The 19911-nt window shown below is 40.4% G+C and overlaps 1 protein-coding gene across 2 annotated transcripts; it reads left to right on the forward strand.

Moving 5' to 3' along the window:
- The first annotated feature begins 207 nt into the window (after positions 1–207).
- LOC309688717 (voltage-gated delayed rectifier potassium channel KCNH5-like) lies at positions 208–19770 on the forward strand. Of its 2 annotated transcripts, XM_082504628.1 has the most exons (13): positions 208–417; positions 1798–1921; positions 2196–2302; positions 2450–2578; positions 4576–4691; positions 4791–5183; positions 5302–5391; positions 7383–7812; positions 11995–12194; positions 12621–12873; positions 13059–13255; positions 17432–17524; positions 17613–19770. In XM_082504628.1, exons 1-13 carry the CDS (start codon positions 345–347, stop codon positions 18681–18683), a joined length of 3276 nt encoding a protein of 1091 aa, XP_082360754.1. In that variant the 5' UTR covers positions 208–344; the 3' UTR covers positions 18684–19770. The 2 variants fall into 2 exon arrangements, with proteins under 2 accessions (XP_082360754.1, XP_082360755.1); XM_082504629.1 differs by lacking the exon at positions 17432–17524.
- Positions 19771–19911: the final 141 nt, after the last annotated feature.

Raw genomic sequence — 19911 nt, forward strand, 5'->3', positions numbered from 1 at the left:
GCAATACTCTAGAAAAAGAGCTTAAAAATAAAAGTTTGTTTTATCAAGAACTAACAGTTAGTCCAGTGTTGGGCCAGTGTAGATTAGTGTGGCTACAGTGTAAGCATCGGTGGATATTAATTACAATTGACTTTGTGCACCCAACCAGCTCCAAATCTGGCCCAGCTCCATATGATTACAAAGAGGCTTTTATTTTTGAAGCCTCAGTCCGGATACACAGAGCTCCATCGTGGCGATCTTGACTCCGGTGGACCAGGCTCCCGCCGGGCAGACAACGGAGAAGGGTCAGTTAGTACCAGCACGACCACCGAGCAGCACCGAGTTTCTGACCTGAAACCTCCATAATGCATGGGGGCAAGAGAGGGTTGGTGGCTCCGCAGAACACTTTCCTGGAGAATATAGTCCGGCGGTCCAGCGGTGAGTTTGACTCTGAAATGGAAACAGAAATAAGTGATGCTTTCGATTTTATTTCTCAGCCAGGGAACCACACAGGACTGGGATGCTGAAGTATACCGACGTGTGTTATTTTTGTGCCATTTGCTGGGAAGCAGAATCAGCAATCACTGATTTTTTTTTCTTTTAAGTAGCATTTTTTTTTTTTACCTGAAAGTTGACTGACACATTTCTTCTGATATAGAAAACAAAAAACAGTCACATTATCCGAATTATGTGGATAAATAATGAAAAATCTAAATTATAGTTTGCTCTTATGGGAGGCTTTTTAAATTAGCTCTAAATAAAATTAGGAAAACACTAATTATTTGTCTTACTTATCAAGTAAGAGTAAAGATTATTATTTATGTGATGAGTGCAATTTTACACCACCATATATTATGATTTTCACAATATGAGGAGTTTAAAGCATTTGTTTGAGGATTTGTGAGGTTGTTCCTTATTTATGCGCATTGTTGCAGAAGCTAAAGTTCATAAACGAATGAAATCTAGGCCATCTGCAGCTCCAGATTTGATGCATGGTGTTTGTTCAGTGGTATTAAGGAGTAAAGTTCTGCTAATGTGAGAACATATAGTCTCATTTTTACAAGAACTGGATTTGCAGCCAATCCTAAAGGTCGTAATGTTCTTTTCAGGGATGTATAATTTGATTTATGGCACTTTATCTCTTAGCTACAAATACCAGAGAGTAGAGCGCAGTTTTGCTGTATACCTTTTTTATGTTCCAGAAAGGAAATGCATGTCAGCAAAACAGCCAGTAACTGTACTACTGGCGTAAATATTTAAAGTACTATGTGCACAGCAGGCAATCAGACATTATTCTCATGAGACCCAGAGGCTTTTCTTACAAACGTAGATGGAGGGGTGCAACATTGATTCAGTGTCTGTAAACTTTACTCTTCACCTCAGTAATGTGGTGGTTATCTGAAATTCAGTCTCTATTGTCTGAATGTCTGACCACAAAAGCCCGCAGAATGAACAACATGTACAGTAAGTTCAAGTGTGCAATTTAATTTGGAAGAATTTCAGTCACCCTTTTGTCTGAAGACTGCAGACTGCTCTGAAACTGCAGTAAAGTGGAAGAAGTTTTCAGCTCTTCATCAATATTTGATTCGCATTATGAGTGGAACCTAAACAGCTTTTCTTTTCTCCGTCTCATCTGGTAGACAAATGTGGATGACTTTTGCATCTTGTTTCCATTATATGCAGTAGTAAATATAAACTTGCATTATGGTGATTTAATAATGTATGGCGATTTGATAAATAATAAAAGGTATATGTTTTATTACATATGTTTTCTTTATTTGTAATTTGGTGTTTAAAATTTCCTGTATTTTGTCTCAGAAACAAGCTTCCTGTTGGGAAATGCACAGGTCCTGGAGTGGCCAGTCGTTTACAGCAATGATGGATTCTGCAAGCTGTCTGGATACCACAGAGCAGATGTGATGCACAAGAGCAGCACATGCAAGTAAGATGCTCTTCAAGCACGCAGCACCTTTCTTTCTGGTGCTTGACTGGAAGCTTTAATCCACAATTTTAGTGTGTTTTTTTTTTCTTGTTTTTTTTTTTTATACATTGAATCTCCACTTTTTATTTATCAAAAGGGGAACTAATCTAAATACCTGGAAATAGTCAAACCTGAAGTATAAAAAAAACATATATATAAACCTTACATTATGGAAACTCATAATCTGTTATTCACATTTCACTATGTTTTCTTCCCTCTTTGTCTTATTTTGCAGTTTCATGTATGGTGATCTGACTGATAAAAATACGATAGACAAAATCAAACAAACATTTGACAGCTATGAGTCTAATTTCTATGAGGTGCTGCTGTATACAAAGAATAGTAAGTACTGTAAATTTGAATCGCAAGATTTTAACAAAAAACAAAAATAAAATGAATTAAGGAATAAATGTTAAAAAAGAAAAAGAAACGCACGATTAGAAGTGATATCTGGTCATTTACTTTTTGTTTTTTGATTGCTTCCCACAGAAACACCAATATGGCTTTACATGCAGATAGCCCCAATCAGAAATGAAAATGACAAGGTGGTGCTTTTCCTCTGCACCTTCAGAGACATCACCCTGTTCAAACAGCCAATTGACGATGAGTCCACAAGAGGTGAGAGACTTTATGTTACTGTACCAATAATTTCCACCTGATAGTATTCTGTATTTCATTGTATTTCTGGGATTTTCACATTGAAAGCTTTGGAGTTATCGCTAAAGGTCCAGCCATTACAATTAAAGACAAAGAGTGTTATAGATTTTGATTGCACATGAGTGGCTTTGACTTATAAGACATTAGTTTCCTGGTGTGTAACGTACAACTGTCCAGGTGTTGTGTGTCCGGGTCAGTGAACAGTGGTCTCTGTGAGTCTATGCAGTGCCATATCCCTGGGGATTAATTGTGCCACAGAGACTTTTTCCATACACCAAGCAGAATTAAATGACAGTGAGGGCACAAGGAGAAGGTAGCTGTATGAATAATCCTGTTTCACAGAGGTAAAAAAGGGTGTGGCAGGTTTCTGAAGATTGATTTTATATACTATTATATTATTATTCATATATTAATAGTTAAATATTTTTCAAGTCAGGATTTATTTATATCATGAATCTGCAGCGGTGCAATATGCATGGTGCATTTAAGGAGTGGACCCAAATGCAGTTGCTGGAGACTGACGTAATTAACCGTTTATTAGGATTGTTATAAAAAAAAACTGAATTCAAAGTCCATTAATAAAGTCACCAAAAATCTGAAGAAAGGAGCCAGTAGAAATAATAATTAAAAAAAAAAAACTAACAGGGAGCATTCAAGGGAGATAACATAGAGACTTAGACAATGACTGAGGGGAAAGCAAAGGCAGGACTATTTATACACATCAGGGTAATCAGAGAAAGTGGAAACAAAGGGGTAACAAGGCACAGCCGAATCAATTCCAGACAACAAGACAAGAGGACAAAAGTTAAGCTAGTAACAAGACTTAGGAGACAGATAACTGCCAAACTAAAACAGGAAGTGAGAAGCTATAACTAAACAGGGACACATAGACACAAGAAAGTAGGAGGAACAAATAAAACAAATAGACCATAATATACAGAAACTGTAACAAAGAACTAAAAGACAAAAAATAAGAAACTAAGGAAGTACGTGAAAATTCAAAACATAAAGAGAATGTGAAAGAGACAGATCATAACAAATGCAAAAATGCAGGAAAAAATGTAAACAAACAAACAAACAAACAAACAAAAACAAAAACAAATTTTTGTAGTAAGATAATCCCCAACATCTCTGAGACGTAATTGATCAGACATGATGTCACAGCACTGAATGGTGCACTCGGTCAATACCAACATAATGGTGATACTAATCAACAGGTATGAGAGCCTAAACCTGTTTATTTCCATTCACTGGCTAACAAAACACTGTGGGAAAAATTACAAAAAGAAAATGAGACTGCCCCTCATGCAACTGACTTCAAATATGGCGCCACACTTGTTTGTGTATGTAACAGGATACCTTCAAAGTTTGACTCTTTGTCAAAACAGATGAAAAAGAGACAAGCACATAGAGATTCTTTGATTTAGTCGATGCAAGTACACGGGACTTGTTTATTATAAATCTTGTAGAAATAATGTCAATTGAAATTGGGATCACTTTTATTTTTCCTTCAGTTTCTGTCACTTGTCTTTTCCTTCTGTGCTTCCTCTGGGAGTGGACCAGGTTTTCTTTTGCTGGGTAAAGTTTCCAAGTGTTGAAGTGTTGTGAACATTCCTAATTTCATATAGCAGGAAACAAATGCTCTCTCCTCTTCCTGTTTTGGCTGAGCAGTCGTGCTTGTGGCAGGTAGCAGACAGCAGTGCACAGTTAAAGCAAGGCTAGTAGGCAACCAGTCTAAACGCAGATGGTGTTTTTATCCAACTGCACAAATTCAGTTCAAGTCAAAAGATATCTATTGCCCATTTAACAAAGAAAATCAACGTCACCTAATACTCCCATAAACTCCAGTAAAATGTAAACATCTTAACATTAAATGCTCTTAAATGTTTCTTAATTCTTAAATAATGCCGGATGCCGTGCTGTTTTCCTGTGCATTCTGTGTTGCTGTCTGTGGATAGGGTGGACAAAGTTTGCCAGGCTCACACGAGCACTGGCCAACAATCGAAACTTGGTGCAGCAGTTAACACCACTCAATAAGTCGGAGGTCAGCCACAAGCCCTCCAGACTGGCTGAGGTGAGCAAGACCCAGAATTTTCTTTCTAGAATCTGTATCTTTTAAATATGGCTTAGAGGTTCTTGTATCATGACGGCAAATGTTTCCTCTCAATGAAAGGCTCTCCAGCTGGGATCAGACATTCTCCCTCAGTACAAGCAGGAGGCCCCTAAGACCCCTCCACACATCATCCTCCACTACTGCACTTTCAAGACCACTTGGGACTGGATCATCCTCATCCTCACCTTCTACACTGCCATCATGGTACCCTATAATGTTTCCTTCAGGACCAAGCAGAACAACTTGGCCTGGCTGGTTGTGGACAGTGTTGTCGATGTCATCTTTTTGGTTGACATCGTGCTCAACTTCCACACCACCTTTGTGGGTCCAGCTGGAGAGGTGATTTCAGATGCCAAGCTCATAAGAATGAATTACCTAAAGACGTGGTTTGTCATCGACCTGCTGTCCTGCCTGCCCTATGATATCATCAATGCCTTTGAAAACGGTGATGATGTGAGTAAACTTTAATAAAGATAATTCTTTTAATGCGGGATTAATTGCTCAGACAATGGTATGTCTTTCCACGTATACATTAAAACGTTTCTGCTTTACTGTTCTTTTTTTAATGTAGGATATCCTCACACACGCCTCTTCCACGGGTCATCTTCGTGAGTCACATTTCCACAGAAATAGCACACGGACTGAAGACTCCGTTCTCCCAGTAAGTAAATTTCTGTATTTCTTTAAATATGTTGTGATAAATATGGTTTGTACCATGCCTCTTGCTCTATGACAGTTTGGATAGGCTCCAGCCCCCCCGCCCCGCGACCTTGAATTGGATAAGCGGAAGAAATTGGATGGATGAATGGATGGAAATCAGGTCATATTATCGATCCCTTATGGTGACAAAACCACACTGAATAATCACATTGCAGAGTCTTTGAGCTCTTTGTTTTGAGTTTTTCACCCAGAACATTAGTATTGTCAACAATGATATCTACAAAATCCAGTGTTTACCGTGACCTAACGGCAAGAAGGTCCTGGGTTTGAATCCAGGAGGAGGCTGGGGCTTCCTCCCACTATCCAAAGACATGAATGGGTTAGGTTTATTGATGATTCTAAAATGGTCTTAGGTGTAAAAGCGAGTGACCAACCACACACAACCAGTAAGGGAATACTAATTTTTCCCTTCACCAACAGTGATTCCCATATGATTTTTGACCAGTATCTAGTGTTACTGTGGCCTTCTTCACTTGATTCTACATCATCACCATGACTGTCACATGTTTAAAATCGTGGGCAAGTTAATGTCACGTGGTTATTGGTCACCTGACTGCAAAACCTCCATATGGCCCTTGTTTTTTTTGTACCTACCCCTTATGATCACATTAAAGTTTTTAAAAAATAAGGTGGAGTCAGCTAAACTGGTAAACTCAAGGCTTCAAAACATCAGTCCACTAACCGGTAGGTGATATCATGATGAGTTCATTCATTCATCTTATATATATGATCTCTATTTACATTAGGAGAGAGCCAAAATAAGACTAATTCTAATTTAAATAACTGTATGTAATTGTAACTGTATTCAACTGTATGTAAATAATTTATTTTACAATATCAGTGTTGCAATAATATGTAAAAGCAGCCAAAAACAATCATGACTCCCGAGAACAAAACCAAGCAGTAGCATGATTTTTCAATTTTAGCAATGAAAAATATTCACCCTTTAAGGAGATATGGTTGTTGTTTTTTCATATGTACAAATGTAACATCTCTTTGTACAACAAAATGTAACAACTCTAGTCGCACTCCGTTCTTTCAACTCAAAAATATTAAATTTCACTGGCATCCCACAGGGATCTGTCCTGGAGCCTCTTTTATTTATCATCTGTCTACTTCCTCTGGGCCATGTCTTCCATAGATTTAATATCAGTTTCCAATGTTACGCTGATGACATGCAGCTCTGCCTGTGCGCCAAATGTTCCACCACTTTTCGTACCACTGCTCTCTGTGTTTGCCTCCAGGAAATCAAATCCTGGTACTCCTGTAAACTTTATCAAATCGAATAGTGATAAAACCAAGGTTCTCCTCACTGACACCAGTTCACCTTGTGTAAATGTAAATGTTTCCCTCCCTATTGACGACTCTTCTCAGGTCTTCTCTCTTCCTGGTGCTCGGATCATTACCAGAACTGCCTCCATTAGTCACAACATACAGGCCCATCAGCAGCTTCTTTGGCTAATATCATATCATAATGATATCAAGATTCTGCTCATCACCTTTGAGACCACAACATCGCTCTGCAGTACCACTCTTAACTTCTGCACATCAACACACCCATTTGCACTCTTCTTCCTTCCATCTCACTGTCCCTTCCCCTCAACTGAATACAATGTGAGCTTCCAGATGCTCTGCTCCTAAACTCTGGAGTTCCCTCTCAAAGCGCACCTCTTTAAGTTGCCATACTCTCTCGGATTGTCTTCCACCAGTCACATGAATCCTCTGTTCTTAATGATTTTACACATTCTAAACTTGTTTTATTGACTTGACAGATATTTTCTTCTCTTAAGGTGAAATCATTTTAATCATGAAAACCAGTGTAAATTTATAACATAAGATAATAATGCAGCTTTCATCTGATGTACAATGTACAATGTATTGTATGTTTTAATCTGGATATCTGGTTCACATTTTCACTTTCTTTCTCTGTAGGGTCTCAGCAGCCTCTTCAGTTCCCTTAAAGTCATCCGCCTGCTCCGTCTGGGCCGCGTAGCCCGAAAACTGGACCACTACCTGGAGTATGGAGCTGCGGTCCTGGTCCTGCTGGTGTGTGTCTTCGGCCTGGTGGCTCACTGGCTTGCCTGCATTTGGTACAGCATTGGTGACCACGAGGTCATTGATGAGACCACCAACACCATTAAGACAGACAGCTGGCTCTACCAGTTGGGACTGAGTATTGGAACTCCTTACCGCTACAACACTAGCGGTAATGGCCGGTGGGAAGGAGGTCCTACCAAAGACACGCTGTACATTTCTTCTCTCTACTTCACCATGACTAGCCTGACCACAATTGGATTTGGTAACATTGCTCCAACAACAGATGGCGAGAAGATTTTCTCCGTGGCTATGATGATGGTGGGCTGTGAGTACCCAGTCACCACACACTGTATTTCCAACATGCATCACATTTAACAGTTTCTCCAAAGGTTTCACAAAACCTTTGAAAATGGCACAGGAAACATTTAACTAGCAGCCACAATGTGAGTAATACAGCCATATAATGGAATGATCCATGAGTTTTAAACTGTACTTGGAGCTGGGAAAGGATGTTTTAACCATATTCAGTAGCATCATTTGTGGGTGTTTACCAGAACAACAGCTCTGTAACAACAAAAACAGCCCTGTCTCCCCATCACTCCACACTAAACAAAGCATACATACTTTGATGTCATTCGTGCATTCATCCATTCATAATATGGTAGTTGAACCTTGCAGGAGATGAAACAGTCTGGTTACACTTCCTTGCACGCTAGTCAAGATAACGTGCTCTCCAGTCCTGCTGGCTATTTACCAGCTGCCAGTAAAGCAACATATGGTACGCGTGTTCTAAAACATGAGGAGGATCTGTGCAGGATATTAAGTCCCAGCACGCTGTGATCAATACATGGCTGCTTTTACCCATAGTTAACATAGTGTATGGCATTACTGATGTATTTAGAGATGACTTTGCTTAGACACTAATATATTTATGTAACCACTATTGAAAAATGTCATGGCAGAGTTGACTTTGCTGTCTCTTTTTACATTTTCAACAAAGTGAAAGTGAAACATTGCAAATCAGTTGAATTTCTAGTTTTCACAAAATATTTTTGAACCATTTACCTTTATTTATTGCAACTTCCTCCTAACCTTTTAATGTGCATATCCTCAGTGGACATTATTAAGGAATACTTTGCTAGGACTGAACTGGGCCCCTGTTTTCCTTCAGAACTGCTTTAATTTTTCAAGGAATAGATTCAACAAAGCGCTGGAAACATTCCTCTGAGATTTTGGACCATACTGACGTGATAGCATCACACAGTTGCTGCAGATTTGACACCTGAACATCCCATTACACCATATACTGTAACAAAGGTGCTCTAGTGGATTGAGATATGGTGGCTATGAGTACAGTGAACTCATTGTCATGTTCAAGAAATCAGTTTGAGATGATTTGTGACAGGATGTGTTATCCTACTGGAAGCAGCCATCAGAAGACAGGTGCACTGTGTTCCTAAAGGGATGGACATGGTCGGCAACAATACTCATGTAGACTGAGCGGCTCAAAGTGTGCCCTGAAAATTTTCCTTTTCACCCAGAGAACGGTCGCTCATTGGATTTCTTCTCTTTTTCAGACCATTCTCTGTAAACTCTAGAGATGTTTGAAGGAGAAAATCCCACTATATCAGCAGTTTCTGGAAAACTCAGACCAGCTCGTCTGGCACCAATAACCACACCACATTCCCTTAAATCGCCTCTCTTCCCCATCATGATGCTCAGTTTGAACTTCAGCACATCAAATTGACCATGACTACGTGCCTAAATGCACTGAGCTGGTGTCATGTGATTGGCTGGTGTGTGTATTAGCGTCACAGAAACATCAACTAGACATCCATTTAAAACATTAAAAACCATTTTCAGTAGAAAATCTCTTCCTAAAGGTCTGGAAGCATGCTCTAAATCAGGGATGTAAATAGGTTGTCTATCTGTACCTGCCACCCTAATTGACCAAACGGACAGTTAATTATTATTTAAAATCACATTTCGATAATGACAGAATTCAATATTCAGAAAGTGAAGTAAGTATTTATTCCTTATAGAGCTAAATGATCCACAGACAACATTTTCCTCTTTTCATTCTGGTCATGGTTTCACGTTTAGCTGCAGCCTCGGTGCTTGAACCACTCTGAGTTTCGGCTTTGTCAATAATCAAAAGTGACATGTTCAGCGCCCATCACAGCCTGCTCTGTGAATGTCTGTCTGAGGGCCGGTCGTCACATCAGAAAAGTATTGCATGTTAATTCAGTCAGTCGTTTTTTCAATGCAGGGAATAAATGTCATTGCATTCTTCTGTATTTCTCATGGTCAGTAGAAACTTCATGAAGAAAGTCAAAGTTAAAGACTTCATTTATTCCCAAATTACCCTTAAATTTTCAGCAAATACAGATATTTTTTCTTTACATTCCCTGTGTTGCGTGACTTTCAGTATTTAATGGGACACGACTGTCAAATTGATGAGGATGAAGCTTATAACATGAACTTAGAAATGATGCATTATGTTATATAAGTCTACGTATAAGTCACGCCATATTCCTTAGCTAACTTCAAAACTATCTAGAACTTAGTACTGTAACTACATTAGTGGTTTCTAAGTTATATCTTTGGTGTCTTAGTAATCTTTTGTGGTTCCAATTCACCAAAATAGAAAGGCCTATTTTTACTCCAGCCTGTTTGCTGCTTTCATCACACACTGCAGACAGAGTAATAGCTTCACCTTTGATCTCAGTGCCTGTACAGTACCTTGGTCATCACTCACCTTTGTGCACTAACCTTTGGCCCATCCCTCTAAAACAGCATGTATAGTGATGCAATAAAACCAGTGAGAACACAGAAAGTGACAGCCACGCTTCAAGCTTCGTACAGTCGAAAGTAAACACCCATTATTCTGATGGCGCCTGGATCACGATGATCATTCAGTCACACTGCAGTGTCGGCTTCAATTATGGCGCATAAATCTCCTGCTATAGATACGGTAATTATTTGAGTGGAAAAGGAATCGAAGAGAGGGCCAGTTTGCCTGCAGGCTCGGGTGTAGTAAGTGGACAATGAGCCATCACGTTAGATATGTATCCTAACCTCTGTGATCCTGCTGTGGTGACCGGAGATGAAGCTTTCCCGTTGAGTGGATAAAACCTCACAGTAAGAGATGCTGAGTGACTCTTTGAGGTCACTGCAGCACGGCACTCCTACCCAGGAACTGTGGATTAGAAATTATATCATAAAGAGTTAGCCCATCCCTCGTTGTGTATATCAGGCTATGCATGCATGTATTTAAGAAAACTGCACTGTCAGCAGTGCTGTTTTGTGTACATTTACTTTTCAGTAAATTACAAAACAAAACAAACAAAATTATTAAAAACAAATAAATAAAATTCACTAAAGAGTTTATCCAAAATGTAAAATGCAAAAAGTACTATATTATTGTAGAACCAAGATATAATGATTATATGCTTGTAGTGCTTATACAGCATCACGTCAGATGGACATCCACACTGTTTTTAAGGTTTTCGTTTTTCTATCACTGTAAAATCTTTGAAATCTTAAAATTACTTTCATTTGTGCACCAGCGATTATGTAATTACAGCATCATTGATCAAGTGTTAGTCATGTATAAATCAGGGGATTGTGATAAAGAGAGGCAAGCAAAGGTTTGAGCAATCATAATCAAATGGCATAATTTGGTGATTATCAAAAGAAAAAGAAAAAAGAAGAGTCTTTGATGGTGCTGTACTCTTACTCCAGCCTTCATACAACTGCAAATGAGCGCTAACAAGATTTCCCTCAGAGTGGCCTGGAGGAGCAACTGTTCTGCATGAACAGGGTCTACAGGTTAACTCCTCATCAGGTGGGAAAATGACCTTTGACCTTATGACAAGTCACAAAAGTCCCCGAAGGTCTAGAAAGGCAAGTAGATGAGCTGGTTTGTTCCTAGAATGTCATTTGGAGGGAAAAAGTCTTCACGTGGTTGTGTGGAAGCCGGTAGCGTGGAAAACACTTAAAGGACAGTTAAATATCAGCATGCTCCGGTTTTTTCCCGTCATAAACCAGTAACCTCACCTGGAATTTTGCTCTATAACAGCTGGGACTCTAACCCTTAATTGGACAAGCGGAAAAAATTAAGGGAATAAAGTTTTGGATTAGATCTCAATTAATTATTTAATCTTTAATCCAAATATAAATTTTTTTCATGTTAAATACTCCATTAATCACGCATATATTCCACTGAAACGTTTTGTCATAGGCAGTTTCCTCAACAATATTTAACTCTAAATTTGAGGTATGAAAGTTGGATACTGTGATCCCATAAATATGATTATTTGTTATCTAAAAGCATTTATCTCTTACAGGAGAGATTAGTTCTCTTGGCTAGCTTGAGAATGACTTGTCCCCCCAGATGAGCTGGAAGAGATGGTCATGTCTCAGATAAGCGTAAGAAGGCGGATGAATGAAAACGTTAGATTCGAATAAATAAGATGAACTCTTGCTCTTCTGTCTTTTCTTTTAGCGCTGCTATATGCCACAATCTTTGGAAACGTCACCACCATCTTCCAGCAGATGTACACCAACACAAATCGCTACCACGAGATGCTCAACAATGTGCGTGACTTCCTTAAACTTTACCAGGTTCCCAAAGGTCTGAGCGAGAGGGTCATGGACTTCATCGTCTCCACCTGGGCCATGTCGAAGGGCATTGACACAGACAAGGTACAAATCTGTGCAAAAGTTTCAGGGGGTGCTTTCAAAAACTGATGTGCCATTACTTGTCAGATTTATCTTTTGGATTTCATGTTTTCATTTATTGGCTTTCCCAACAACCCAATTAAAGTTTATGCCCTTGGTTAAATCTTGCCTGCCTCCCATATCTGCCTTTTAGGTCCTGAACTTCTACAGTCCATGCAGTCAGTAACAACATTACCATTGTTGTTCTCATGAAGTAAATCCGATCACATGGTCCAACATCTGGAGTTGAAAGATTATTTAAAGAAGCAGCTTTCATGTCTCTGCAGTTCTATTTTTAAAACGTTTAGTAATACATCTGCTAAATGAGCAGCGGAAATGTGCTACATATTTAATGTCCTCCAGTGATGATGCATTAAGTGTTTGCTGCACAAATCTCACCATGTCTTTCAGGTTCTCTCCATCTGTCCTAAAGACATGCGTGCAGACATCTGCGTCCACCTCAACAAACAGGTGTTCAATGACCATCCAGCTTTTCGCCTGGCAAGTGACGGCTGTTTGCGCTCTCTCGCCGTGGAGTTTCAGACTACACACTGCGCACCTGGAGACCTCATCTTCCACATCGGGGAGAGCGTTGATATGCTCTGTTTTGTAGTCTCGGGTTCACTCGAAGTCATCCAAGATGACGAGGTCATCGCAATACTAGGTAATCCAGGGCAATATTGTGAAATAGACCAAGCAAAGTTGTACCTGCTGCTTTCAGTTGAAGTTAGAGCAAAGTTTTCTGAAGTCCTTTTTATGCTTTACAACCTATATGTGTTCGACTTCATCCCATTTTATTTATATTTATCTGAGCCAACAGATGTTTATATGATATCTGGCCCTGTTCAGGTAAAGGTGACGTGTTTGGAGATGCATTCTGGAAAGAGACCACGCTGGCTCGAGCCTGTGCGAATGTGCGCGCTCTGACGTACTGCGACCTGCACGTCATCCGGAGAGAGGCTCTGATGCGGGTGCTGGAGTTTTACACCGCGTTCGCCAATTCTTTCTCCCGCAACCTCATCCTCACCTGTAATTTGCGAAAACGGGTAAAACTTTCACTGTCCTGTCTTTTAGTAAAGGATGTTAGTGTCATCTTAAAGCAAGGGATTACTGATTGCATTTTGTTGTCATAGGCAAAAGAGATAACAGGGTGCACAGCTCCCACCCAGCTGGACTTCAACATTGTACATTACACTACTAAAATTACCAAGGTGCAATGGACTGCAAGTGAATCAGTCTTTACAATCTACAACAAATGCAATACAACCAAACCTGCTTCTTTACAACATAAACTCTCCATCTACAAACTCCTACATCATCAAGAGCTGAGCAACCAAACCCAGTGCACAGGAACATCTATAACCACAACTTTTCACCAACTGACAGTATGAATAAAAAACACTTTTTCTTATTTTGTTTGTATTGCAAAGCATTTTGCAATGTCTTGCCATGCATATGCTAAACACACATATCTATATGTGTGTTTAGTACTTAAATGATCATTAAATTTAAAATAAAAGGAGAAATAAAGAACGAAAAGGTGTTTGTGCCAGCAGTAAATCATAGACAAAAATTAGAATCAAATCCCTTCTTTGCAGATGAGACTTCATTCATACAACATGTGCTGTGGCCTTGAGCTAGGCAGCATGGAATACCTGAGTGCGATGCAGAGTTGTATACAGTTTTCCATAAAGTGTGTAATGGTAAATGGATTGTATATATATATATATATATATATATATATAGCACATTGTCTTTGTATCGACCGCTCAGAAAGCCTTTTTATCAAATTACAAACTCAGAGTGAACAGCTCAAATGTGAAGAGGATAGATGTAAATAAATCAGCACATGCACACTGTCTCCATCCAGATTTCCCCAATCTGTGAAAAGGACAGTGACAAAAAATTAGTTCAAAGCTGAACAATTAGCCGGTCCAAACTAAGGCTCTAATATTTCATAGAGTTTCTCCTGGCTACGCATATTGATCCCACTACAGCACGGAGCTGCTTTGCTTTCCAGCCACAAGAGTAGGTTCCTTATACATTCTGCTGTAATACTATCTTTTAAGTTCTTAATGGATGTTCATATTGCGTCAAGTCATCCCAGGGCACGTAGTCTGTTGTGTTCTTTGTTCAGGACTGAGATGTATGAAATACTTTTGAGGATGTAGGTTTAAAAAATTTGAAGGAATTAAACAGACTCATAACAGCTCGAACTCTGGCTGTAACAAAGCAGATCGGCCTTTTAAGAATGTTTGAGCAATTGTTGGAAGTGCTGTGTAGTAAATATTAATTGGCACAGTTTCGTGGCAGGTATTTGGACTTTGCAAAAGTCTCAAGCCCTCTTCATTTCTTTATGTTTTGTTAGGAAAATGGGAAATAGGTGCAGTGGTTTATTGAAACCTGTGCAAACATACATGGACAGTATACAGTATATGAGGCAAAAACAGTGTGTACAATTCCTAATGAGCTTTAAAAACAGTATTTGGTATGACCACCTTTATTCTTCAACACGGCCTCTCTCAGACAAGCTTTCTTGTTATTTCTTAAGTAGTCTTCAGTCTCCAGGCTTCTTGAAGGAAATTCAAAGCTCTTCTTTGGATTTTGGCTGCCTTTTGTTCAGTTTTCTGTTAAAATGATCCCACACTGCTTCAATAATGTTGAAGTGTGGGCCTCTGGGGAGGCCAATCCATGCTGATAGTGTTTGATGGTGTGTTTTGTCTATCCAGGTATATTTTTACTGCATTGGCAGTGTGTTTGGAACCATTGCCACTGACTTTCAGCACAGTCCTTGTGTAATTTGGCATACCTCAGCCTCAGTTTTACTTCCTTGAGAATGGCTCCTTGACAAACACACTTCCATTGAGGCCACTTCTGAGGAGGCTTCAGTCAACATTGAAGGGCCAGATGCATCTTTCAGGTCCTGTGTCAGGTCTTAACATGAATGATTCATAGGACATGTTGAAGTGGCTTAACATCCTGTGTACAAGTACTGGACTGAAAATTAGGGGTGCAACGATATTCGTATCGATATTGAACCGTTCGATACAGTGCTTTCGGTTCGGTACGCATATGTATGAACAATACAACATTTGTAATTTATTTTATCAACTTTCCTTCTGACGATGCTGTCTGTGTGGAGCGCTCAGTGAATCTGCGTTCGACTACTCCGCCTAGGCTGCACTGTCGAGCGCAGATCCACTGAGCGCTCCACACAGACAGCATAGACAGAAGGAAGAGCGCAGGGCACCTCCCCCACCCTCATTCAGATCTGGCGTTTGGAATTATTTTGGTTTTCATGTGAGGTATGACCCTGAAGGTAAGCGAGTCATGGACTAAAGTAAAACAGTATGTTGGATGTGCCATGCAATGCTCAATTACATGGGTGTGAACTAGTGTGTTAGCGCAGTTAGCTCGTTAACGTGTTGGCCGTCTAGCCCCACGCACGGGGTGATCGGCGGTAGCTCGTTAACGGAGATTTGCCGTGTTGTGGCGTTAAGGTCATTTCAACGAGATTAACCTGAAAGCACTAGTGGGAACACAACGAATATGACTGCATATTTACGCTGACATCATCCTAGTGCAAAAACAAAAACAACAAGCATGCTACTAACTTTAGCCGAGTCATTTAGACAGCTGTTAGCACGTGATCCTCCTTATGCTGCTGAGAATATAGCCCAGAAGAAGCGGATAGTATAGCTTTTATTTTGGAAAGAGACATTTCTCTGTAATAAACTCTCTTTTCCAAAGATGAGTGATTCCTCAATCAGATACAGGGCTTGCAATATCGCTAGCCCGACGTCCTGGGGCTAGCGATTTTTTTCAGTCGGGCTACCAAAATCTATCTCTGCCCTGCCCGTCGGGCTATTGTAGGGAAAATATATGTCAATGCTTTTGCATTCTTTCAGAAATGTAGCTGGGTAATTATGTCATTGGCATCGGTGAGCCACTGTCAATATGTGACATATTGAAATCGCTTTTGAATTTGCGCTTGTTTTTTTGCTTTCACTTTGCAATCGTGCGAACTGTGTATAGAGAGTGACAGCACTGATCTGTGAGTGATGATAATTTGCGCACCAATTCCTCTGACATCGTCTTATTAATCGTTAGCTTACTATGCAAACATGACAAGTGAAATCTCCCACAGCTTAAACATGTGAGAGGTTGATCGCCAGAGAATCGCTGAGCTTATGTGAGTGTGTGTGTAAAAGCAGCAGGATATATATTTTAGTTCTGCTGAGCCAAATAAGACAGGTCAGGGTGAAGAAGTGACAGCCAAAGAAAAGCTTACCACAAAACGGAGAAGTTATGACAAATCAGACTATAAGGCAAAAAGAAAGTGCAGCTTTATGGTTTCATGGACAAAAGAATTTCTGTGGCTGCGATATGATGAGCTATATAACCAGGGGTGCACATAAGTGGTCCGCAGGTGCGCATTCGCTGTCAAAATAAAAAACACGCACAAGGGTTAGGGTTAAATTTAAAAACTGTACTTTTGAGTTAAAATATATATTTATAAGTTTAATAAATGACAAATTAAAAAGGCATGAACATTTTTTTGTATCGAAAAAATATCGAACCGTGACACCAAAGTATCGAACCGAACCGAACCGTGAATTTTGTGTATCGTTGCACCCCTACTGAAAATGAGTAAACAAGCAGCCAAGCCTGGAGAGACACTGCTCAAGAGCACTTTGAAAAAATAATAATAGGGAAGTCTGACTTCTTTAAAGCAAAATATAAAGAAATAAACAGTGACTTAAGAGTTCTTTGCATGTTTAATAACATAACAGGTCCTAGACATTTTGTAGATTACTTATGGGCAGCCGAGCCCATTAGTAGCTGTCTTCTACATTGGTTTTCTAATCTATTTCTAATCATCTAAACTAGTCAGTTTCAGATTAATCCAAAAATGATATTAAAGAAGTTGATGCTAACTATTACACTATTAATATATCAGTTGAAATAGTGGGAGCTTTGTACACAGTGGGCTTTAACCTGGGATTCATGGGGGTAAGTGTTTCACAGATTAACTTCTCAGGTACACCAGCACTGAAAGTTTCTACCAGAGTGGTATCGGAAGGTAGTGAGACGCTTGGAGTTTATTGACATTTCTTTTCTTTGTCTTCAGAAGGAATCAGGAAAGACTCAGAGCCTAAATTGTCCTCCATTATTGACTTGTTGCTCCATTAACGGTTTCCCTTGTGCATTACCGCTTTCAGCTCATAAATATTTCAGCATTCACAACAGCTGCAGGCAGCTGTCCTTGCTTTGAAGCTGCATTATACGGACATTGTACAACTTGCTTCGTCCAGGTCGAGCACTAGAGCATGCACACTGTAAGTTACAATTTACAGTGTGTCCTGTATCAGTGTCCTCATGCACGCACTCTCCCTCTTGCAGGTCATCTTCAGGAAGATTGCCGATGTGAGGAGGGAGCAGGCGCATCAGAGTGACGTGACTCTGTCGATTCCCGAAGACCACCCGGTTCGCAAGCTGTTCCAGAAGTTCAGACAGCACAGAGACGCTCAAACGGGAGAGTCCAACACTTACTTAGATCACAACTGCGTGCAGGTGGAGATGCAGCAGCACCCCCAGCACCACACTGACTCAAACTCTTACACTCAGCCCAGTCACTCAGCATCTCCTCAGCAGCGGCAGGAGAACACCTCAGCAGGAGGGGGGAACAGTTGCAACATGCCTGAAAAGTCAGAGCAAAGGCGCACAATGGAGGCGGTGGAGTCTGCATCAAAGCCTTGTCCAGAGAGCCGGTTTGGCCAGAGCAGTGGTGCAGGTGGAGAGGGTAACGCAGGGAGCGGCAGAGGTGTGAGAGGCTGGGCAAAGTTTAGAAACGCCACATCTGCTGAGCCAGCACGTCCTCCTGTCGAGCAGGAGAAGCAGACTCAGAAAGCAGACGAGTGGCCGAAAGGATCGCAGTCCTCAGAACAGATCGCAGCCCCCAAAACGAACCACAAATCAGGGGGAGGCGGAGAGAGGGGAAGCACAGAGGGCAGCAACAGCGCAGGTGAGGAAACAAGCGCCCTGCACAAAACCGACTCCTGCGACAGTGGTATCACAAAGAGCGATCCACGCATCGACCGAGCAGGAGATTCAAGAAGCTCCTTCGAGCGAAGCCCGATGGAAAGGAGCCCCATGGAGAGAAATCCATTCGAACACAACCTCGGGGTTTACGCCGAGGTCTCCCTCAGACACTCATTCGTGCAGCCGCTGTCTGAGCAAGCACTGCTTCAAGCGACGCTCCACGCGGCCAAGCTGGAGCTGAAAGCAGACATTCAGATACTGAGCGGGAGACTGTCGCTGCTCGAGGCTCAGGTGAGCGAGATCCTCAGGCTGCTGTCGGTAAAAAGACTCTCTCTGCCGCCAGCGTCCTCTCCAAAAGCAAGACGGAAAAGTCAAGACTCGGTCACCGCCTCCAGGCCGGCTTCACCCAAAACAGAGGACGAGGATCTTTAAATTTTCTCACTTAATAAAAAAAATAAAGGATTAGATAAGCATCGTGCATGTCCTGCTGGACTACAAGTTTTAATACTTGATTGCATGCAGAAATGTTACCTTAGCACCACAAGGATCCAGGGATTTATCTTATACTGTAGCTTTTAACTTATGAGACACTTGTGTGTGAGAGGAAGCAGGGACAAATAATTAACAACAAGCACAAAAAGGAAATGATGCTTGATGAGGTGCTTGGCAAAACATGCAAGTTTGATGAAAATAAGATGGAGTAGTTCTTTACGTTTCTGGAAGTCAGTTTACAGTTTTGAGGTTTTTTATTTTGTTTGTTTTCTTGGTAGAAAACCTTGAAGTTCACATTTCTATTTTGTGGACAAGCTGAAGCTCAGTGAGCATTTCATCATGCACAGTGTATTATAAATACACAGCTTTATCTTATTTAGGAGGGAAATCCAGAGTTTTTGTTGCTCATCCTCAGTGGAGCGACTACCTTCCGAGTTAATTATCAGGTAATTAAATGTGCCTTACAATAGCAAAGCCTCACTGCGAGCTGTTTTGATGAAATCTAATGTTATATATACATATAAATCTATATGCATTGTCTTATTTAAAAACTCATTTCCTGTGCATGTAAAAATAAAGGACAGCAATGCAATAATGCCACTTTTACATTTTTGTTAAAGGTTTCTTTTCCTTCAGGATGTGAACATGTCACCAGGTTTTTGCAGCAGACTCATTGTGCATTTTTCTTCACGTAGCTTTGCATCTTGCTCAGGTATCTTTGTTCTCAGACTGAATTTGAACGATTTCTATTTATTAGCCATTTTGTAGGATAAATGGTACTGCATATCCTGTTTTAATCATTTAAATGATGGTTCACTATGCATATCTAAAGGGAAGGTGCACTAAACTCAGTTTGTTCATATTTTTTGGTGGTTTATGAAACCACTGGGGAAATTCTGTGTGAACTGTAAGGGTCCAAGCATGTGACTGTTAAGTATGTCTGTTCTATGTTACGTTCAGAGACGACCTTGCATGCATCCGAGGGAGCCTGTCAACTGTGAAATGAGTAATGAAAAGTAATGCCTGCTCACCATCTGTTGTTTAGTTTCTTCTCTTATGTAACACAAAAGTCTGCCTTTAAACTGGAAAGTGCAACACGCAAGCGGGTTTCATGTCACAATGTTTTGTTTAATCCAGGTGAGTCACAGGAGGATACCGATTACAGTGG

The sequence above is a fragment of the Aulonocara stuartgranti genome (assembly GCF_965226115.1).
Source record: "Aulonocara stuartgranti genome assembly, chromosome: 15".
NCBI lineage: Eukaryota > Metazoa > Chordata > Actinopteri > Cichliformes > Cichlidae > Aulonocara > Aulonocara stuartgranti.

Coding starts and splice junctions, on each gene's coding strand:
- LOC309688717 (XM_082504628.1), top strand. CDS start 345: ATGCATGGGGGCAAGAGAGGGTTGGTGGCTCCGCAGAACACTTTCCTG. Junction 5,184..5,301: donor CCTTTGAAAACGGTGATGAT/GTGAGTAAACTT, acceptor TTTTTAATGTAG/GATATCCTCACACACGCCTC. Junction 17,525..17,612: donor GTACAACTTGCTTCGTCCAG/GTCGAGCACTAG, acceptor TCCCTCTTGCAG/GTCATCTTCAGGAAGATTGC.